At 43.0% G+C, this 24,034-nt stretch overlaps 1 protein-coding gene across 2 annotated transcripts in view; it reads left to right on the top strand.

Moving 5' to 3' along the window:
* Window positions 1-19,176, top strand: part of LOC109923795 (transcription factor 7-like 2) — a 42,701-nt gene extending 23,525 nt beyond the window's left edge. For both annotated transcript variants that reach the window (XM_048618657.1, XM_048618656.1), the window contains 5 exons: window positions 881-1,006; window positions 1,387-1,546; window positions 11,128-11,235; window positions 11,607-11,661; window positions 17,235-19,176. In XM_048618657.1, coding sequence (XP_048474614.1) covers window positions 881-1,006; window positions 1,387-1,546; window positions 11,128-11,235; window positions 11,607-11,661; window positions 17,235-17,629 — 844 coding nt within the window. In that variant the 3' untranslated portion in view covers window positions 17,630-19,176. The remainder of the gene's footprint in view (window positions 1-880; window positions 1,007-1,386; window positions 1,547-11,127; window positions 11,236-11,606; window positions 11,662-17,234) is intronic.
* The last annotated feature ends 4,858 nt before the right edge of the window (window positions 19,177-24,034 follow it).

The raw sequence follows: 24,034 nt of genomic DNA on the forward strand, positions 1-24,034 counted from the left end.
GCTTTCAAACTAAAATCCTTACACTGAGGTAACCTAGCTCTAAATGATCGCCCCTCTTCAGGACCTTTGTCTGGCATATCCAGCTTCAGCCAATTCTTCTGCAAAACTGGAAACCAAATGCTTTCTTCAAACTGTGGGTGCTTCACCGAAACCAAATAGGCAATTCTAAATACTTCTAACATTCCAGTCTTCCTTGGTCCCTCTCTATCTTTCCCATTCGTTCAACCCATCTGTATCCCTGTCCAGACTCTTTGTGTCTTCAATCAAATTGCTTCGCTATCTGTTTTGATATTGTCTACAGATCTACCTACGGTTTGTCTTTTCATTCATCTGATTCATTTTGACTAAATTGTCAAGGGTCTGTGGCACTCTGTAGTTACAGTTTTCCAACATAAAATCAATTATTTATTCCAACTCTGCGTCCTGTTAGCCATTCCTCTACACATGCTGATGTACTACTCCCAACACCATGAGCTCTTATCTTGGGGGAATCACTTTTCATGTAACACCTTCTCAAACATCTTATGAAAATCCAAATACACTGCTTCTCTTGGTTGCCTTTATCCATTTTGCTTATGGTCACCACTTTAGTAAATTTGGCAGATGTGATTTTGCTCTCACAGTGGCTGGGTGGTGTGGGTTTGGAGGGGAGGGTTGGACAAGGTGACTCAGCTGAGAAAGCAAGAAAAAAATAGTTTTCATGCTCTCTTGGTTCTGTTCATCGAATGTTTGTTGCATTCAAGTCTTGCTACTGGCCAAGCAGTAACTGAAAGTCTAGTCAAATGAGCTGCGTGTACTGACGAACGGAGGGTGCCGTTCTGGTCACCTGGCAGAGTTCATTGTTCGTTGACCTTCTTGACTGATGCTTCTTCTTTGGAAGGTTTTCCCCACACATGGCTCCACCACCACATACTTCTCACGCAACTGCAATTCCTCATCCAGCTATAACAACAGCAGGGATCAAACAGGAGCAACTTCACAGTCAGCCCAGCCCCAGCGAAACTGCGTAAGTTCTTTTCTGATGGTCAATCTTTCCGAGGTTAAGCAGCAAAATGAAATAAATTGTATCTGGTTCAACTGTTGGTCTTAATTTGGGGGTTCATAGTTGGGGGTTGGGGTTGGGAGGAGGTGTGATATCAAGGCCAGAATAAAAAAAAAGTTTCAATCTTCACTATCGTGGCTAGCAAAGACTGCCTGAGATATTGGATTGTGTCTATCTTGCGCCTCGAAAGAAGTTTGCTCCATTGGGTTTGTGTTCACTGGGCTTGGTCCTGCTCTCTCAGGAATTGGGAAGTGCAGGTGAAGTTTGGGAGGGGGCTTTTGTGTTTATCCTGAATCTCCATTCTTGGCCTGCTCTTCCCGACATGACTCATACCTTCATTTCAGGAAGCCCCTGATGGTGAAGAAGGAAGACGAGAAGAGGAAGCCTCACATCAAGAAGCCTCTGAACGCCTTCATGTTGTACATGAAGGAGATGCGGGCCAAGGTCGTGGCCGAGTGCACACTAAAGGAAAGTGCAGCCATTAACCAGATCCTTGGACGCAAGGCAAGTAGGGGCTGGCTCCGGATCGGGATGAGTTCAGGTTGTCTTCTGATGTTAGTCTCACCACGTGATCACTTCCATGTCATTTGAAGATAGAATCATAGAATTTTAGAGTACAGAAGGAGACCATTCAGCCCATCATATCTAAACCTACTCCTGAAAGATTTACCAAGCTAGTCCCATTCTCCAACCCTATCTGTGTAGCCCTCTAAATTCATCACTTTCAAATGTCTCCCCATCTTTTGAAATCCACTTCCATCACTCCCAAATAGTGCGTTCCAAAACCTCACAACACTGAGTAAAGTGAGTTTCTCCTCATCTCGCTCATAGATCTCTTGCTGACAATCTTGAAATTGTGACACATCATTACTGACACGCTAACTAGTCATAGAGTCATTCTTTACCCTGTGAAAATTGTTCATAACTTTGAATACCTCAATTAGGTCACTTCTTAATCTTCTCTGCTCCAAGGAGAATTTCTCTAATCTTTCCTAGTATCTAAAATCCCTCATTCATTCATGGTATCATTCTAGTAAATCTCCTTTGCACTCTGTCCAGGGCTTTGACATCCTTCCTTAAATAGGTGCCCAGAACTGAACACGATACTCCAAATGTGGTCTTTGGATTTGTGAAAGTGTAGCATCACTTCCTTGCTTTTATGCTGTATACCTCTATTTATAAACCCAAGGATCCTATAAGCCTTCTTAATAACTGTCTCAACTTGCTTGGCCACCTTTGGAGAATTATATACGTGGATCCCGCGTATTCCTGTACTCCCCTCAGAACTGTATCATTAGCCTGTAGTGTCTGTCCATGTTTCTTCTACCAAAATGCATTACCTCACATTTCTCTGTATTGAAATTCATCTGCAGATGTCTGCCCATTTGGCTGACTTGTCAATGACCCTTTGAAGTTACTCAGCATCATTCTCCCAACTCACTATTCTCTCTTGCTCAGTATCATCGACAAACTTAGAGATTTTGTCCTCAATACCCATCGCCAAGTCATTTATATAAATTAGAAAAAGCTAGGGTCTCAACACTAATCTGTGGGGAACACCACTTTCAACATGTCTCCAACCTGAGAAATGCCCATCTATACCTATTTCCTATCTTTTAGCCAACTTCTAATCCATGTTGCCAAGGACCCATTAATTCCAAAATTTCTATTTTGCTGACCAACCTGTCATTTGGCACTGTGTCAAGTGATTTCTGAAAGTCCAAATGTACAACACAACTACCCTCATCCACTTCCTGTGTCATCGTGTCAAAGAACTCAATCAAATTTGTCAGACGTGACCTATCCTTGAGAAACCCATGTTGACTGTCCAGTATTAACTTTTTTCTATAACAGTATATTACCTTATCCTCTGTTAGTTTTCCAACTTTTGATGTCAAACTGACAGTTCTAGTTTCCTGGGTTATCTTTTGCCCCTTTCTTAAGCAACAATTTGTCATCTGCTATTCTCTAGTCCCCCGGGGCCAATCCGGTGTTCAGAGATGCCTTGAAAATTTATGATATTCAAAATGGTGCAATGGAGAGGATCGGAGTTGTGAGAGATGTTCTTAGTTTTGAGGTTTTTTTAGCACTCAGCTGGATTTACTGACTTCTTTGGGGGAATTATTGCTGTTTGTGCAAATTTTTATAAGTTCTGCATTCTTTTTGGAACTTTTCTAAAAAAAAAATCAAAAACAAAGCTACCTTAAAACAAAGGAGAGTTTTGGGACAGCGACCATGTGGCAGGGTCAGACTGAAGAATTGCATAAGGCTCCAGGATTGGCATTTTATGAAGTAGCTAAGTGTAGTTTCACAGCTGCCAGATTGAGAAATTGCACAAGGTCTCTGGAGATCAGATTTCACTGAAATAATAAACAAGCAGTGAAGTTTCGAGCTGATGTGAGAGGTTTAATCTCTGGCTTCACATGTGCTTGTAGAGGTATCAATAATTTTTAAAAAACAAAACCACTGCCTGAAACGACAGGAGAAGAGGACAGCCTTTGGTTTTTGAGTCTGATGAGCTAAGTGTTTAATTTTAAGACTTATAAAGCATGTAAATCTTAATTTGTTTTTTAGTTGTAAATCTATAACAGAGTATGGTAAGGGCACTTTTTATGTTTGTACTGATCTGACTCTTGAATGACTTTTACTATTAATGATTGGTATTAAGTTATCCCAGAAAAAGGTTTTTTTGCAGTAAGACTGTGCTAACACTGCGTTTTTGAGCAAAGTATGTTGTGTTTGATTTTAGGTAATTTCTGTGTCTGTAGATTGTTAAAAGGGCAAAATTGGCTTTTAGTATGCTGCTGTGCTGTTTCTGTCAGATGTGGGAGATCAGGGAGAATTTGAATGGTCCTGGAGACTATGTCTGCAGGAAGTGTGTTTGGTTGCGAATCCTATTGAACTGCATAGATTGGTTGGAGCGGCAGTTAGAGGCAATGAGGAATTTACAAGAGCAAGGAGGTGCGATGGGTGGCAGTTTCAGGAAGGTGGAGACACTACAGATACAGTCAGGTAGATGGTTTACAGCTAGAAATGGTAGGAGATGTACCTGGCTAGTGCAGGAGTCACTTTGGCTATCCCCGTCTCAAACAGGTATGCCATTTTGCATCCTCTAGGAGGGGATGGCCTCTCTGGGGAGTATAGCACTGACAGCCATAGTTCCGGTACCATGACCGGCTCCACAGTAATGAGGGATATGTCAGGTTCCAAATGATCAATTGTAATAGGGGATTCTTTAGTCTGGGGCACAGACAGACATTTCTGCAGCCGTCAGCGAGACATCAGGATGCTGTGTTGCCTCCCTGGTGTCTCGGGATGTCTCAGAGGGTGCAGAATATTCTGAAAGGGGAGACAAACAGGAAGTTGTTGTGCATGTGGGTACCAATGACAAAGGGAGGGAAAGGGATGAGGTTTTGCAGAGAGAAAGTAGGAAACAAGGCAGGAGGTTAAAATGTAGATCCTCGAGGGTAATAATATCTGGATTACTGTTGATGCCACATGCTTGTGAGAGTACAGCAGATAAATGCATGGCTGAGGAGATGGTGCTTGGGATAAGGATTCACATTTTTGGACCATTGGGATCTCTTTAGGGGTAGAAATAACTTGTATAAGAGGGAAAGGGACCAATATCTTTCCGGGGAGATTTGCTAGTGCTACTCGGGAGGCTTTGAACTAGTAAGTAGAAGGTGGCAACCAAAGCAACGGTGGGAAAAGGCTGAGGCTGTTACAGCAAATAATGGGAACAAGTCAAATAGTCAAGGCAGACAAGTGCTTGGCAGAGAATGAGGTAAGACTGATAAACTAAACTGCATTTACTTGAATGCAAGAAGCCTAGCAGGTAAGGTAGATGAACTTTGGGCATCTTTGGGAACATGGGACTGGGATATCATAGCTATTACAGATATGAGGCTCAGGGAAGGGCAGGATTGGCAGCATAACGTTCCAGGGTACGGATGCTATGGGAAGGATAGAAAGGGAGGCAAGAGAGGAGGTGGAGCGGTGTTTAATTTGATTTAACTTGATTTATTGTTATAACATGTATCGAGATACAGTGAAAAGTGTTATTTTATGTGCTGTACGCAGATGCATCAAATGCATCAGGTAACAACAGAATAATGTTACAGCCACAGAGAAGATGCAGAGAGAGAAAGAGATCAACATTAACATTTGAGAGATCAGTTCAGAGTCTGACAACAGTGGGGGGAAAAAGCTGTTCTTGCATCTGTCCAAATGTGTGTTCAAACTTTTACATCTTCCACCCAATGGAAGAGGGTGGAAGAGAATATAAACGGGGTGGGAGGGGTCTTAGGTTATGTTGGTTGCTTTCTCGAGTCAGTGGGAAGTATAGATGGAGTCAGTGGAAGATAGGCTGGTTTGCGTGATGGACCGGGCTCGTTGTAGTTTCTCACGGTCTTGGGAAAGCAGTTGCCATGTTGTGCTGTGATACATCCAGATAGAAATCTTTCTATGATGCACCTTTTAAAAACTGGTAAGAGTCACTGTGGATATGCCAAATTCAATTCACCTCCTGAGGAAGTAGAGGCGTTTTTGTGCTTTCTTGACTGCTGCGTCGACGTGGTTGGGCAAGGACAGATTGGGATCATCACTCCCAAGAACTTGATACTCTTGACCATCTCCATCTCAGCACCATTGCTGCAGTTAGGGGTGTGCCCTCTAATCTCCTTACTGAAGTCAGTGACCGGCTCCTTCATTTTGCTGTCATTGAAGAAGAGATTGTTGTCTTTAAACACGCCACTAGGCATTCAGTCTCTTCCCTGTACTCTGTCTCATTGTTGTTTGAGATCTGGGCTACAACAATGGTGTCATCAGCAAACTTCTAAATGGAGTTGGGGCAGAACTTGGCCACACAGCCATGAGTCTGTAAGGAGTACAGTAGGAGGCTGAGTACGCAGCCTTGCAGGGCAGCAGTGTTGAGGATTATCGTGGAGGAGATGTTGTGGCTTATTCTTCCTGATTGCGGTCTATAAGTCAGGAAGTCGAGGGTCCAATTACAGAGGGGGGAGCTGAGACCTAGATTTCAGAGTTTGGAAATGAGTTTGTTTGTAATTATGGTATCAAAGGTAGAGCTGTAGTCAATAAGTAGGAGCCTAACATAGGTATCCTTGTTACCCAGATGTTCTAGGGCTGAGTATAGGACCAGGGAGATGGTGTCTCTGTGGACCTATTGTGCTGGAAGGTGAATTACAAAGGATCAAGGCAATCTGCGAGGCTGGAATTGATGTGAACCATAACTAAGCTCTTGAAGCATTTCATAAATGTGGAGGTCAGAGCCACCAGGTGATAGTCATTGAGGCCTGCTACATAATTTTTCTTTGGTGCCGGGATGATGGTGGTCTTCTTGAAGCAGTTGGGGACTTTGGATCGAAGTAAGAGAGGTTAAAGATGTCTGCAAATGTTCCTGCTGGCTGGTCTGTACAGGATCTGAGTGCTCGACCGGGGACTTCTTGGGATAGGTGATATCATTTGACTGACCTTCTATTCAAACTGAGTGTGGAATGCATTGAGCTCATCAAGTAGGGATGTACTGTTGCCCACAGTTCTGTTCAACTTTGCTTTGTGGCTCGTTACGGCTGTACTTAGGGAGGCTATTCCTGGAAGAATGTCCAATGAAGTTGGATGGATGGAACTGAGAAATAAGAAAGGGATGATCATCTTGTTGGGATTGTATTATAGACCTCCCCCCAAAAGTCAGCAGGAAATTGAGAAGACTGGAAGATTGGAGTTTGGCTAATTGCCATTATTTAAGAGAAGCTATGAAGGAAAGCCAGGGAACCTATAGACTGGTGAGCTTTACAGTCAGTTGTGGGTAAGTTGTTGGAGGGGATTCTGAGGGACAGGATTTACATGCATTGGGAAAGACAAGGACTGATTAGGGATAGTCAACATGGCTTTGTGCATGGGAAATCGTGTCTCACTAGCCCAATTGGGTTTTTTTTTTTTTTTGAAGAGGTGACAAAGAAGATTGACGAAAGCAAAGTGGTATACATTGTCCATATGGACTTCAGCAAAGCGTTCGATAAAGTTCTGTATGGTAGACTGGTTAGTAAGGGTAAATTACATGGGATCCAGGATGAGCTAGCCAATTGGACACAAAGTTGGCTTGAAGGTTGGAGACAGAGGATGGTGATGGAGGGTTGCTTTTCAGACTGGAGGCGTGATCAGCGGTATGCCTCAATGATTTGGACATGAATATAGGAGGCATGGCTCGTAATTTTGCAGATGACCCCAGTATAGAAAGTGTAGTGTACAGTGAAGTTTAGCTCAGAGTACAATGGGACCTTGATCAGATGGGCCAATGGGCCGAGGAAAGCGGATGGATTTTAATTTAGATAAATGTGAGATGTTGCATTTCGATAAGGCAAAGCAGGGTAGGAATTGCACAGTTAATGGTAGAGCCCTGGGGAATGTTGATGAACAAAGAGACCTGGGGATGCAGGTGAATAGTTCCTTGAAAGTGGCAAGTCGCTAGGGTGGTGTAAAAAGCATTTAGCACGCTTGCCTTCATTGATCAGAACATTGAGTACAGGCATTGGGACATCATGTTGTGGCTATACAGGACATGGTTCAGGCCACTTTTAGAATACTATATACAATTCTGGTCGTCCTTCTATAGGAAGAATCTTGTTAAACCTGAGAGGGTGCAGAAAAGATTTACAAGCATGTTGCCAGGGCAGGAGGGTTTGAGTTATAGGGAGAGGCTGAATAAGCTGGGGCTGTTGTCCCTGGAGCACTGGCTGAGAGGTGACCTTATAAAATCACGAGGGGAAGGGTAGCATTGTCTTTTTCCTAGGGTGGTCCAAAACTAGAGGGCATAGGTTTAAGGTGAGGAGGGAAAGATTTTAAAAAAGGACCTGAGGGGATAGCTTTTTCATCTGATGGATGGTGCATGTATGGAATGAACTGCCAGAGGAAGTGGTGGAGGCAGGTACAATTACAACATTTAAAAGGCATCTGGATGGATATATGAATGTGAATGATTAAGAGGGATATGGGCTAAAGACTGGCAAATGGGACTTGGTCAGACTGGGATGTCTGTTTGGTACTGACGAGTTTGACCAAAGGGTCTGTCTCCATGCTATATGAGTCCATGGATCTGCAATTTGCTCCCTTACCTGTCTTCCAGGAATCTAGGATGCATTCCACTGGGGCCTGGTGACATCTCTATCTGGAGTGTCTATCTGGAGTGCTGCCAGCCTCTTGAGCACCTTTTCTTTATCAACAGTTGCTCAACACCTACATTTTAACTGGGCCATTGTCACCATTTTATAATTTGATAAAAACAGAAGCAAAGTATTCATTGACGCTTTGTTTCAGTGAGCAGCTTACCCTGCTTGTCCCTTATGGGACCCCACTCTTTCACTCATCTTATACTATTAATAAGTTTGAAGAACATTTTACTATTTGTTTTAGTGCAGCCTGCCATCCTTTTCTCATGCTTCCTCTTACCCTTCCTTACTCCAGCCTTCGCCTCAGTCCTGCCTTTCAAATACTCTTACTGATTTTTGTTGCAATTATTAATCCGGAATGCATCATATGCCTCCTTTCTCTTCCCCATTTTCTCATCAATGTCCTTAGTCATCCAGGGTACCCTAGCTTTGAATACACTGTATTTATTTTACATGAATATGTACCTTGCTTGCACCCTTTTCATCTCTCTTTTGAAATTCTCCTTGTTTTTCATCCATTGTTTCATCCACCAAAATCTTTCCAATTACCTCCTTCAGATCAACTTTTACACCCCTAAAATCTGCCCTTTTCCAGTCTGGATCTTAATCGTTGGCTGATTTTTATCTTTTTCCAACTTATATATAACCTTATTATATCATGATCAGCATTTCTTAAATATGCCCCTGCTCTGATGTTCTTCACTTGGCCTGCTTCATTTCCTAGGACCAGATCTTGCACATCTCCCTCCCTGGTAGTACTGAAAATGTACTGTTCCAGAAAGTTCTCCTGCGCACATTGCAGGAATTTCTCCCCTTCCCTGCCTCACGCTGTAATTTTTCCAGCCTGCCCTAGAGTAATTGAAATCACCAACAATCGCGACACTATTTGTCTCTCTTCTACTTCCTCCCCACTGTTTAGAAGTCTGTCATAAACGCCCAGCAAGATCACTGCTTCCTTCCTGTTTCTCACCTCCAAATAAATGGATTCTAATTCAGGAATTGCATCTCGTTCAGGAATAATGATACTATCTTTGACCAAGACTGCTAGACCTCTTCCCTTTTTAACAACCCTGTTTTTACTTAAAAACCTTTATAATCCAGGGTATTAAGCATCCAGACCTGTTCTCATTTGAGCCATACTTCTATCACTGCTACAATGTCACATCCCACTCGAGCAATTTTTGCTTCCATTCCCCAGTTTTGTTCGTGAGACTCCATGCATTTACATACATACAATTTAACCCTGCCCTTATCTCATTCTTGCCAATTGGAAGGCGACCATTTCCTTGTTCACTGCTAACACTCGAGCCTTCCCTCACTTATTTTTCCCCATTCCCCATCTTCTCTCATTTGCCCTCTCTGGTACTTCTAGAATTAGGCCCATTAGTCAACCCAACCCCTGCCTTCCAAGATTAAATCCATCCCCACTACCCTATTTATTCTTTGAGCCTGACATTCTGCATATAATTCTGTTACTTGATAATTGTTCTTGTGAAATGTTTTGTGACGTTTGACTTCACTCAAGTTGCTATTTCAATGCAAGTTGCTTTGATAGTATTGCAGAAAATACGGAGGCATGGGATTGAGGGTGATTTAGCGGTTTGGATCAGAAATTGGCTAGCTGTAAGAAGACAGAGGGTGGTGGTTGATGGGAAATGTTCATCCTGGAGTTCAGTTACTAGTGGTGTACCTCAAGGATCTGTTTTGGGGCCACTGCTGTTTGTCATTTTTATAAATGACCTGGATGGGGGCGTAGAAGGATGGGTTAGTAAATTTGCGGATGACACCAAAGTCGGTGGAGTTGTGGATAGTGCAGAAGGATGTTGTAGGTTACAGAGGGACATAGATAAGCTGCAGAGCTGGGCTGAGAGGTGGCAAATGGAGTTTAATGCGGAAAAGTGTGAGGTGATTCACTTTGGAAGGAGTAACAGGAATACAGAGTACTGGGCTAATGGTAAGATTCTTGGTAGTGTGGATGAGCAGAAAGATCTCGGTGTCCATGTGCATAGATCACTGAAAGTTTCCACCCAGGTTGATAGCGTTGTTAAGAAGGCGTACAGTACGTTAGGTTTTATTGGTAGAGGGATTGAGTTTCGGAGCCATGAGGTCCTGTTGCAGCTGTACAAAACTCTGGTGCGGCCGCACTTGGAGTATTGTGTACAGTTCTGGTCACTGCATTATAGGAAGGATGTGGAAGCATTGGAAAGGGTGCAGAGGAAATTTACCAGGATGTTGCCTGGTATGGAGGGAAGGTCTTATGAGGAAAGGCTGAGGGTCTTGAGGCTGTTTTCGTTAGAGAGAAGAAGGTTAAGAGGTGACTTGATAGAGACATACAAGATGATCAGAGGATTAGATAAGGTGGACAGTGGGAGCCTTTTTCCTCGGATGGTGATGGCTAGCACGAGGGGACATAGCTTTAAATTGAGGGGTGATAGATATAGGACAGATGTCAGAGGTAGGTTCTTTACTCAGAGAGTAGTAAGGGCGTGGAATGCCCTGCCTGCAAAAATAGTAGACTCGCCCACTTTAAGGGCATTTAAATGGTCATTGGATAAACATATGGATGATAATGGAATAGTTTAGGTTAGATGGGCTTCAGATTGGTTTCACAGGTCGGTGCAACATCGAGGGCCGAAGGGCCTGTACTGTGCTGTAATGTTCTATGTTCTATGTTCTATGTTCTATTGGGTTACAGTTGGGTCAGGATGCTGAATGAAGCTGCTTCTTGAAGCCTGATCTGTGTTCGCTGCCTTGCTTCGTTGCTCGGATTCTGGTTTGGTTGAAATAGAAATGGTAGGAGAAGGTTTTCATTTATTGGTGAGGAGGAATGAATTGTTCGATCCCAGGATCTCCTCCTCTGCTTTCCTGCAGGTAAACTTTCATTGTGTCTCCTGACAGTGGCATGCTTTGACAAGAGAGGAGCAGTCAAAATATTATGAACTCGCGAGGAAGGAACGGCAACTCCACTCTCAGCTCTACCCTGGGTGGTCAGCGCGGGACAATTATGTGAGTATCTATCTCGAGTTGAGCAAATGCAGTTTGTGGGATGGGGGAAAGATGAGATTTCTGTTGGAGGGGTGTGACAATAACTGAGAGCCCCACTCCATCCAATGCCAGTTGGGCAGAACCAGGGAAAAGACAAGAAAGGCTGCACCATGCGAGTTACAAGCAGCTTCACCACCTACTATCCGGTGTGATTTTTCTCTCATGCCTCTGTTATCGCTGGCTCAAGTCAATGATCACAGGGTGCTTCACTACCCTTGGGTTCATGTCATGGGCACATATCTTGGTCTCAGTTCCTGCCATGCCCCGTCCAACACACACTGTTATCCATTGGGTGTAAATGACTGACTCATTCCCAAGTCTCTGTTTGTCAGGGGAAGAGGAAAAAGAGGAAACGAGATAAGCAGCAGCCAGAGACAGACAATCCAGGTGAGTTCTTTGCTTGCTGAGTTGCACAGAGTTGTGTGTTTGTGCATGTGCGCATTGCAGGTTGATTGTCCAGTCCTGCTATGTGTGTGCGGTTCCTCAGCATCTGCTAGACACTGGAGCAGCAAGGAGCCAGCATACTCTCCGAAATTCCTGTCCGACATCACCTCTTCTGTCTGCATTTGCACATTTGTTTCCTGAATAAATAGGCGTGAATAGTGTGACTGTGTGCGCAGAGTGGTTGAGGGTGATTCCAGGGTTTCTACCACGAGCTCCGTGAGGCAGAGTCTGAACCAGTCGATTGGAAGAAAGGACTCTCTTGCTTATTTGGGAGCTTCAATGCCCTCATCATGTCCCAAAGCTGTAATCACTGTAGAATGTGGAAAGCCTGCGAGACCATCTGTGCACAGGAATATACAACGATGCGCAGTGAGATACAATAATCTATTTCATTAATGTTGGTTGACGGGCAAGACCTGATGTGGACACTGGAGGGAATTTACCTATACTTATAATCACGACCATGAGATTTTTCACACCCACATAACAAGGGGGAATGGGGACTGTGCAGTGCTCCCTCAGTACTGACCCTCCAACAGTGCAGCGCTCCATTGGTACTGACCCCCTCAGCATGCATCGCACCGTTAGTCAAGTCAGTGAGCTTCAGATGGAGGAACGGTTTGTTTGGCTTTGGTTTTCTGTTGATTGTGTCTTGTACCTCATGAATAAGCATACAGTGCAAACATGATGTGAAAATACACAACATTGCTTGCGTTTGGATGCACTAATTCTTTCCTCTGCTCCCCCCCATGCCTCTCCCTACCTTGTGTCTCTCTAACTCCTCTTGTCTCTTTCCCCTTCCTTAGCCTTCCTTTCTTTCACCCCCTTCCTCTTAGCCCCACCTTATGCATTCAGTTTGTGATGCCCCTTGGTAGTCAGTGCAAGTAATGTCTTCTCTCTCTCAATCCATTTTCATTCATCACTTATCAGTCAAAACATGTGGTGTCTGGTTTGACTGCCCATGGTGTTTGTTGGGCTCTTGAGGGCTGCGATGCAAGCGGCAGGGGCTTTGGCATTGAGCACATTTTAACCAAGCTCATCTGTGCACCGGGACTCATTACCTGGAAAAACAGGAACAGGAAGAGGCCATTCAGCCTGTTGAGGCTGATTTGCCATTCAGTGAGATCATTGTCTGATCTGCAATATGTGCCTCTTTACCCCATACTATTAACATCTTTACTTAATGCACATTCAAGTGTCTCAAATGCTTTGGGTTCACTTCCTGTTTGCCAAGAGTATTGCAGACTACTCTTTTTGCATGAAGAGCTGTTGCCTGATCACACTGCTCGGAGGTTTGGTTTTTAACTTTTAGACTCTTTTCTTCCACTTACCCTTGCTGCACCCCTTAATTTTTGGAAAACTTGGATTAATTCAGCCTCAGCCATCTAAATAAATATTCCAGGGTGCACAATATTTTGGAGAGACAGATAGAATGGGAAAGGAAGTGGAGTAGCCATTGATGGTAAAGAATGATTGAAAGGACATTAGTGAGAAGTGATTTGGCCTCAGAAGATCATGAGGTAGACTTGGTATGGGTGGAAATTAGGTATTGCAAAAGTCTGTTTGATGGCAGTTGTAACGCTGGACAAAGCATTGACAAAGAAATTGTTGGAGCTTGTAATAAAGGCAAATTGGGAGACTTTAATCTTCGTATGGATAAAGGGAATCAAATTAGCAAGCATTCTCAAGAAGATGAATTAGTTGAATGTTTTTGTAACAGTTTCTTGGAGCAATACGTTTGGAGCTGAACTGATACAAAGCTATCTGAGATCTAGTATTGTGTTGTTAAGCAGGATGAATTAGTCACATTGTAGCTAAAGATCCTCAGGAAGTCATTGATCATAATACCATTTAAGTTCACATTAAGTTTGAAAGTGACATACACCTAATGTAAACAGCAAGCTTAAACTTGAACACACTAAATTATATAGATATTAGAAGAAAATTGCCTTTGGTTATTTGGGTAAAGAGATGAAAAGGCTAAACAAGAACAGTTGTCCCATTTAAAGAAACTATTGAAATGTTCAACAAAAGTACATTCCATTGAAAAGTGAAAACTCAGCAATAACAACCCATCTTTGGCTCACTCAGGAAGTTAAGCATTGTGTTCAATTTAAAGAAGATTATAATATTTCAATAAACAGGAGTTGGCCCGAGGATTCTGTGTGTTTCAGAAACCAGCAATGGCCTACCAAATAGTGATGAAAGGGGAAGAAGTTAAATTTGAGAATAAAGTAGGCAGAAATATGAAATCAATGTGTGAGAGCTTTTAAAGTTGTGTGAAAAGAAAGAGTACTTAAAGTTGGTACCTCAAAAGCAGAAACTGGAGAAGTAACTATGGAAATGGATAATTGGCAAAGACATTGCAGTTAGCGTTACTGCCTCATAGTGCTAGGGACCTGGGTTCGATTCCGCTGTCGGGTGACTGTGTGGAGTTTGCACATGCTCCCTGTGTCTGCATGGATTTCCTCCAGGTGCTCCGGTTTCCTCCCACAGTCACAAAGACGTGTAGGTGGATTGGCCATGGGAAATGCAGGGTTACAGGGATAGGGTGGGTGAGTGGGTCTGGGTGAGATGTTCTGTAGAAGGTTGGTGTGGACTCGATGGGCCGAATGGCCTGCTTCCACACTGTAAGGATTCTATGATTGCACAAACATATTCAGTCTGACGTTAAGACAGAAGACACAAGTTTCATTGCAGAAATAGACATTAATCTGGAGGTAAAAAAGAGTTAGGAATGGCAGGGAATTAATGTCAACTGGGAGAAAAAAGATTGGAGAAACTTGAGAGACTAAAATTTGACAAATTCCCAGGATCCGATGGCTGTTGCTGTAGGATTGTAAAAGAGAAAACTGCAGAGAAAGGAGGCAGTGTGAAAACATGTAGTTGGTAAGTCAGCTGAACATGGGGCCTGTTTCCTTCTGTTGATTGTTAGGAAAATGCTGGAATCCGTTCTCAAGGAACTCTTCACAAACCACTTCTAAAAGCCTCTTATCATTAAAACATGCCACCATGATTTTATTCTGGGGAAAAGTTGCTTGACAAATTTCTTGCAGTGTTTTAAGGATATATCTAGTAAAGTAGATGAAGGGAAGCAATATAGTTAGCCTGGATTTCCAAGACCCATTCAATGAAGCGCTGCGCAGAAGGTGAACAGGCACGATGAAGGCTCGTGGAGTTGGGGTAATCTATAACTATGGATAGAGGATTGATTAATGGACGGGAAGCAGCAAGTTGACAAGCAGTGAATAGTTGAATGCTATAAAGGTCAGTGCTGGGACCTTCGCTATTTACAGTTTACAGTAATGACTTTGAGACAGAGAGTAATGTTCTTTGAAGTTTAGAAAAATGCAAGGCAATCTTGTTGAAACACAAGATCTTAAACACGTTTGGACAGAATGGACTGGAAATTGGACTCAGAAATTGTTTCTGCTAGATTGGGGGATGGTCTCGAGGTAAGGGGACATATCATTTAGGTTGGGATGAGGAGAAACTTTTTCACTCGGAGTTGTGAACCTCTGGAATTCTCTACCCCAGAGAGCTGTGGATGCTCTGTCATTGAATATATTTAAGATTAGGACAGACAGATTTTTGGTCTCGGGGGATCAAGGGATAAAGTGGAGTTGAAGCCTGAGATCAGCCATGATCACATTGAGTGTTGGAATAGGCTAGATGGACCGAATGTTTTACGCCTGCTTCTATTTCTTGTGTTAATCCAGAGCCACAACTTGACTTTGTGCAATCCCGTCCTCAAGTTTAATTCTTACATTCCAAATGTCACTTGAGTAAATCTATACTGCTCTCCCTTCATGCTAATGCATCCTTGTGAAGGCCTGATGCCCAGACACTGCTATTGCTCCAGCTGTGGTTTAACCAGGACAGCATGACTTTTACCCTCTTGTATTCCATTCCTGTTAATATAAAGGCCAGTGTTCCTTCACCTTTCTAGTTATATCCTGTATCTGCTCATGATGTTTCGATGACTTTTTATCTGGTCTACATTTGACTGTTTTGAAATCTGTCTGCCAGTTTTGTCTGTTCACTTATTCCATCAATTTCACTTATTTCCAGCTACTTTACTTATATTGCCACCCATCATCGTTGGCTTTCCACCTAAATTATTGATAAACAGTGCATAGTTGAGGCTGTAAGATGGATCCTTGTGACACAGCCCTGGTCACATGCTGTCATTTGGACAAACTCCACAATGTTCCCATTCTCTGTCTGCTATTGCTCAGCCACTCTCTGAACCAGGTCAATCCTTTACCTTTAATTCCAAAAATTTCAACTGATAATATTAGTCACTGAAAGTCCATAACTATAACATTCATACGCGTTACTCTGTCCATTCCTTTTATCACTTATTCAAAATATTCCATCAATTTTGACAGGAATGAACCCTCCCATTCCAAATCCATGCTCGTTCCCTCTGATCTGCTGAACATTTTTAGTCTGTCAGTATCCTTGCCAGCTTTCCATCAAGTTGAGTCAGTTCTATTCCCCTGCACTATCTTTGTAGTCCTGCAGGTTTTGCTTGCTGAAGTACCCAATTTAAGATCATCTCCACTACCAACATCATCACTGGCAGAGTCCTGGTCAGAACCATTGGCCACATTTTTAATTTAAAAAAAAGGTTCTTCCTTGTATTGTGTAGATCTTTTCCCTCATAATCAAACTCTGTGTTCCCCAGTCCTCGCACCATGAGCGAATGGGAACAGCTTTTCTTTCTCAGCCCTATTTAAACCCATCATAATCTTATACACCTCTATCCAATCTTCCCTTGACCTCCCCCAGCTTTGTTACCTTTTATTTTATGTCCCTGAATTACAAGTCATTTTATTCTGGAGATTTGTTATTCTTTTGCTCAATTCTCTCTTCAGTATTCTAATTCTGGTGAACTCCTGTCCTGAACTTGATATTTTTTTCGTCGGGATGTTGGGCAAACTGACCTTTTGCAAAATAATTGGTCAACATATCACCACTTCTTTATAGTTATTGGCCAGATCAGTGTTCAGATTTTCTCCTGATCACACTATTTTTCAGATTCTAATATTCCTGTATTGATTTTGATATTTAAAAAAAAAAAAATAGCTCGTATTATCTGCTTTCCAGCTTTTTAGAGTCAGGATCTGTGCTGCTTTTGAATTTTCTGTTTTTTTTTTCCTTTAATTTTTATGTTCTCACTGATCTGTTTAATTCTGACACTGTCTTTTCTGGCAACTAAATCTCTTGAGCCATGTGATGGTAAAATGTGTGTGCCATAGGGGTTTAAACCCCAATCCCTCCTGCCCCCACAACTCGTTGCTCTTGGACTCCATCTACTCCTGCTGACTGTGCTGCTGGGATTTGATTGTCCTTCTCTTCTGCCTCCTCAGCTTGCTATTTAGGAAGAGGTAGGATCACTGTCGGTATGGAATGTGTGACCGTGTGTGCGAAAGGTTGACACTGTGTATGCTTCACATTGCTGTGACATTCTCACTTTCCTGTCTGGTTCTGATGCCTTATCTTCCTTCTAGATCTGTCCCTGCCGGTATCCCGCCGGAAGCTCAAGTGTGTACAGTACCTGCGGGCAGATGGGAGTTGCGCCCCGCCTGTATCTGCCACCGGCAGTGTCTTGGACTCACCGCCTTCGCCGTCCACTCTGCAGCTGCAGCCAGATCCTCCGGTCTCCGAGCAGGCACAGCCCCTGTCACTCAGCACCAAGCTGACTGCCCTGTCCTCCTCTACCCCAGCTGCCACCATCACCGAGAGTAGCCCCTCACCTGCCAGTGCACGGCACCTCTCCTACACCGCCGTGCCCACATTCCTGTTAACTCCTCCTTCCTCGGTGGAGGCTGCTTCACATTCCCAACATGCTGTACCAGCTGTGCAGACACAGCCATTGTCTCTGGTGACCAAATCAGCGGAGTGACTGTGTTTACAGCCTGTGTTCCAGAACTGCATCCTTCCACAGAGACTGACAAAGATGTTCTTTGCTGGTCAATATTTGACCCAATTTTAATATGGAAACCTGTAAATATGTTTTTTAGTTAATGCAGCTGGAGGGAGGAGCTGAGTCAAGACTACAGATCTCTCTTTTTCTCTCCGCCTGAGTTTGAGCCACTTTCATTCCATTTGGTGTGCTCATTACAATTGGCAGAGGTACCATTTAAACTCTCACCACCTCTGAGAGTGGGAGTCAGGTTTAATCAAGGTGGGGGTGGGGGGGACAGTGTACTGAGTGCTTGCAATTTTCTTGTGCTGTGCAGGATATTAGCCTATCTAAGGAAAAGGGGCGATATTGGCCAACTCTGTGCAAGGGAGGTAAGACCATCTGAGCTAGGCTAACGCAGGAGGGGAGAGTATTTTGTTGAAGTGGTGGTAGGGTATCAGTTGGAGTGCTGGTTTCTGAGCAAAGTGAGTCAGGATTGAAGGAGGGGAGGAGACCCCAACCTTGAACTAGTTTCACCTGAGTCTGTCTGTCGAGGGGAAGTGGGGGCGGTCAGTGGGATAGATGAGGCTGTGTGAGCAACTGAGACAATCAATTCCCCAGTGCCCCCTCATTCCCTAACCCCTCCTGGAGGCAAACCTGCCTGGTGACCAAGTATCCTGGTTCTTTGCCAGGATAAGAGACTCGAGGAGCAGTTTCCTGTCTGAGGCAGAGGTGGGTTACTCCTAGCAAAGGGAGAATGGCACAAAATTCAAATTTGATCCTGTGGAAGATGGTTAGATCTTGTGTCACAGCTAGTATTTCAGTTCCTTTGTCTTTAAAAGGAAGTGTTTGATGAGTAAGTGGGGTTTTAACATGAGACCATTGAGTAACATAATACATTGACAATGGCTTTACTGGCAAGAGTTGGTGCTGTATGGGCTGGGCGAAAGTCCCATCTCCATGGATGTCATGCGAAGGGTGCAATGTTCTGTACACAAATAGCCCAGTTGTCCACTGACAGACATTTTACTGAAGGAGGAATGAGTAGTAGAGCCCATTCCAAGTTGCTGTGAAAGGAGATAGCCATCACCTGCCATATTGGGTGGCACATTGACGTGAATGGTCACCGCAATTGAAGGCCATTTTGCTTTTTAATAGCTCAGGGGTGAGAGGACTTCGTGGAAGAGGTTCCAATAATCCTGAACCTTGGATAAGAGGCTTGAACAGTCCTTTATCTGCTCTGTTCAGCTTCTTGTCAGTTGTCAGCCAAACCTCTGCTTCTCATTCTCAACATCCCTTTTTTATTAAAATTACCTTGTCTTTCTTAAAAAAAACTTAAAAATGTTCTTACATAAATCTTGTACATGAAAGACTCTTTGTATTTAGGGGTTTTTACGGATGGTGTCTTTCTGTTGTGAGAAACAGAGCTTCTAGAATGTTCTTCTACATTTTAAGATTTGTGAATAAACTGAACGAATACATGTAAATTTGGGGGAGGGGGGGAGAAAAATGAAGATTCTCCAAATAAAAATGAGTTTCTTTTTGAATCCAATTGTCAGGTGATCCTGAGATCTGCAGGATGACTAAATAAACGAGGGTAGTTTTGGATATTTGAGGGGTAGGACTGAAATTATGGTGAGAGGGTGTAGACTGGGCAGGATGTTATTGGAGCAGGAATTTCGGGGATCAAAGGGAGGGCTTCTACCGAAGGAAAGATTTGACATCAATGGGCGAAGGCCGAAAGCTGCCTTCTTTAACTGAAGCTCCCCCACAGCGAGCTCCAAACAAATATCTTCACCAGTAAAAGACTGATGGGTTTACAGAGTCTTTCCCAAATGAGTGATTTGGGAAGAGTGTGTGAGGGGAGTGATATCTCCAGGGAAAGATGTATGTGCAGCTAGCCACTGAATAGTGCGGCATTGACGTAAATGAAACTATGTGTATCAACCATTGATGAAGGAGTGAATGAATGGTACAGGTCTCAGACTGGGAAAAGAAGTGGACCCTGTTAACTTAGGGGCAGCAAAGTTCAGAAATGAAGAGCGAAAACACCACAGGAAACTTTGGGCTTGGGTATGGTAGGCTAGTGTGAACTTTGTACAGGAGCAAAAGGGATCTTAGCCTCTGAGACAAGGATCAACCCAAACCCTCAGCCAACACAAACCTGGTAAATAGCAGTTTGGATGGAGCAGTGGCCCATGCAGACACACCCGTTGCAATGCCTCGTGCTTGAAGGCTGAAGAAACACACAATCGGACTAGATTCTGACAGACTGTTAATGTGCAGTGTCCTTACCTCTGCATCAGGAAATCTGAGTTCAAGTACCACTTGTTGAGAGGTGTGTAATAACATGTCTGAACAGGTTGATTAGAAAATAGAGGAATGGATTCAGAGGGTCCAGTGGCTTTAATATAAGGAGGGATGTTCAGAATCTGGGATGCCAGAAAAAAACCTTTGTGACCCATTCTGATTTGTCAGTCCTCAGAAACAACTTCTGAACACTCAGCCTCACCATTGCTATCTTATTGTGCAGTTTGCTGGCCCTTCTACTGGTTGTGGAAGACTTCCCTGAGGAGCTCTGCTTGTCTGACTTGAGCTCTGCTCTCTGATCAAAATCCATGGCCAGATAGTTAATTTACTGAAAATTAAGAACTTTTGTTCATTCATCTCTCCTGTCACCTCTCCAAAAACCTGATGGCAAAAATATGACTGAATTGGAAAACAAGCAGACGTGGATGAAGTGTTTTGTATTTGAGGAAGCAGGGAGCTAAGCTGAGCCTACTTCTGCTTTTATTTTCTTTGAGACAGTGGGTTCTGCATTGCGTCACCAGGCCTCATATGCACTGGCTGAGTCTGTAGTGGTGTTCACCTGCAGCTCAGTGAGAAACTGTAAAATGCAGAGGAGTGCTGGATTTCCACACTTCCACCTTCTGCCTCTCCAGTTCTCCCAGCACCAGGGTACAGCTGAATACCATGATCTGCAGATCCTTGTTGATACAGCCTCTGAAGGAAACCAACATCTTCAAGAGTGGAATGTTTTACTTTTTTGATCCTGAGTTGCCAAGTACATTGTGCCCAAATTCTCTGTAGTTTGAAGGAATGAGAGGCAGTCTCATTGCAGAAAGATTCTGGTAGGGTAGGCATGTTTTTGCTAGTCTGGGAATCTTAAACCCAAGATATAGGTTGATCATTTCAGGACTGAGATGCAATCTGCTATCTTTACTTGGTCTGGCTACATGTGACTCCAGACACACAGCAATGTGGGCAATAAATGCTGGTATAGTCTGTGACATCTCATGAACAATTTTTGAAAGATAATTTAATCAGGTCTACACAATCCCTTCGAACTGCTTAACTTAAATGTTTTACATCTAGAATTTTACCAGCAAGCAAGACTGAGAGCACTAATATTGGATAGCAGAGATAGCTCGAGAACTCAGGCAGCTGGTGCTCAAAACCCTCTCTTTATCATCACTTTACATTTAACTCCACCCTAGATGTAAGTTGTTGTTGAAATCTACTTTGCAAATAACGTGCTCACAGTCTGTTTGATTGTACTATGTTCAGGCACTTCTGCTGTCTTTTACTTGAAGACAACAGAGCATTTCAGAGAGTGCCTTCACCTTAAATGTGACAAACTTTAACTCATTAACATCCCTCTGGTTGGAGACAAAGGCAGTGCTACTGATAAGACATTGAGGTCTTCCAGTTGGGTTATCCCATGTTCTTTTTTAAATGATCATTTTTAAAAATGCAGACAGTTTGCACCCTTTATTTCCCAAAATATGGTGACAGCATGATCAAGATGCTTTCATGGAATCATCTGTTGTTGGCTGCTGTTTGTCAGTATTTCGAGACTGTCGTTGTGGCAGCTCAAGATGTCATATTTTCTTTGTTAGATAAACTGAATACTGTTTGTAAACAGCTTCAAAGGTGACCACATTGTCAAAGTGAATTTTGAAACCAAAAGGTAAACCCAGGCTTGTATACATTTGATGTTGGTTTCTGATTAAGCAAAGTCTTGGCTTTACAAATCTCATCCTTGCTTTCAAATCCCTTCCTTGATCTGGAATCTCCATTAGGCCTACAACCCACCTGACATCTCTGAGCTTTGCTGGATCTTTTCTCTGATGCACCCTGATTTGAAATGATCCACATTTGGGGGTATGCCTTTAGATATTTTGGTCCAAGCTCTGGAATTTGTTCTTCACCTCTCCACTATTGTACTGTATCTCACTCCTAGGTCAAGCTTTTGCACATTTCCTTCTGTGGCTAGGTATCTTACCAAGACTTGTATGGTCTCTGTGAAGTTTTGGCTTCGGGATATTTCATAATGTTCAAGGCAGTATATAGACATTGGCTTCTGTCTCTCAGCCCCTTAGATATAAAGGATAATATTGAATTAGAGTTGTTAATCACTCGTTTGTATCTGTCTTTAATGATATTCTGACTGGATCCCTAAATCTCTCCAAGGTTCCCAGTTGCTTAGAAAAGTCTCAGATCTATTTTTCTTGGCTCTGAAGCTCTTGGATCTTGACTCACATTTCTTATGTAGGTTTCCATATGGTATAGCTTTACAAACACACCGTGAAGGTAATCAGAAATCTGAGGCTTTTTGTATTCTTGCAAGGGATTTGGGCATTGCTGGCGAGGCCAGCATTTCTCATCCATTCCCTAACTCCCCTTGAACTGAGCGGCCTGCTCGGACATTTCAAAGGGCTGTTATGAGTCACTCAAACTCATTGTTGAGAGTTTGGAATCACATGTAGGCTAAATCAGGTAGGAAGGGTAAACTTTTTTCCCTAAAGAGAAACTAACCAGATGGAGTTTTTACAATTGTCAATGATAGTTTCACTTGTGATGGTAGCTTTTACTTTGTTATGAATCAGATTCAAATTCCAGTGACTGCCATGGTGTGCTTTGAAACCAGGTCCTTCAAGAAGTAGCTTGGGCCTGTGGATTACTGCGTCATACCAGAACCCCCAAAGAACATATTATGGAGATAGCCCACACACTAACTTTTATATGTTTTTAAAAAGGCAAGTGTAAGGCGCTCTGTTCTGGATATGCTTTGACTGGTACACAACTAAGCTTAAATCAAAACGCACTTCTTTCCACTGTACTTTAACTTTACTCTATTTAAATACTTAACAAGATAAGGTATTATTTAACCACTAATCATCAACTGTACCAATCTCTGCAGCATCCCATAAACACATCCTCGGCAAAGGAAATTCAGCAACACAGTTACGGTTCTAACATGCTGTCTCTCTCCAGTCCAGTTGAAAGAAATAATCTGCCCTTTTTGATTTTTTTTTTTGAAAGAGGAAGCCTCTCTACTGCCTCACTTTAGCAGCAGAAAACTTGAGCTTTCAGTTCCAACAGCCAGCAAAAACAAAACTAAAATCCTTTGGGTCTATATGAGCTTGACCCCACCCATTCATGATACTATTCTCTTTCAAAAAAAAAACCCAGAGAGTACTCAAAGCTGTTTACCAACTGCCTGTGTGAAGGAGACATTTCGCAACTGCTGTGACAACAGTCTTCTACAAGAGAAATGGGACAGAATATGTCACTTAATGAGCAGCACGGTGCCACATTGGTTAGCACTGCTGCCTCACAGTGCCAGGGATCTGGGTTTGATTCTGCCCTTGGCGACTGTGTGGAGTTTGTGCATTCTCCCTGTGTGTGTGTGTGGGTTTCCTCCCAGAGTCCACAGATGTGCAGGTTAGATGGATTGGCCATGCTAAATTGCCTATGGTGCCCAGCAATTGCAGGCGAGATGGATTAGCTGTGGGAAATGCAAAGTTACTGGGATAGGATAGGGGGTATGGGCCTGGGTGGGATGCACTGAGGATCACCGTGGATGCAATGGGCTGAATAGCCTGCTCCCACACTGCAGGGTTAGTATGATACTTAAAGGCACCATATTGTTACATCACTGGCCTAGCACACCCTGGTATTCCCAGAATCATCACAATAGTTACAGCTTTTAAAAATATGCAAAGATTCCCCAATTTCCCTGACTTTCAGACCCCAGGTTAACAGAAATAGTGGACCAACAAGAATTACTATATATTAAATTTTTTATATATATATATAATATATTAAATATATTAGATTAGACTCTCGCTACCGGTCAACAACTACGAACTATTGGCAGTTCAGTGGTTCCTATTCATGGGATCTGCTGAGGTGTTTCTTGTGCTGATCAGAATGCTGCTTCTTGGTCTTCTCCAGAGGTGGTTTGCAGGAAGCAAAAGGTGGCTAGTTCACATCTCTAAAATATCTCTGACCTTTTAATTAAAAATCACAGCTTACAGCAGCTGAAGGAAGAATAAACTGGATTTCCTTAGGCTTAAAGTAGCTTTTACTGGGGGAATAAAGACAGTTCCTGGGCGGTGG

Source organism: Rhincodon typus, chromosome 40, assembly GCF_021869965.1.
Source record: "Rhincodon typus isolate 14 chromosome 40, sRhiTyp1.1, whole genome shotgun sequence".
Lineage (NCBI taxonomy): Eukaryota > Metazoa > Chordata > Chondrichthyes > Orectolobiformes > Rhincodontidae > Rhincodon > Rhincodon typus.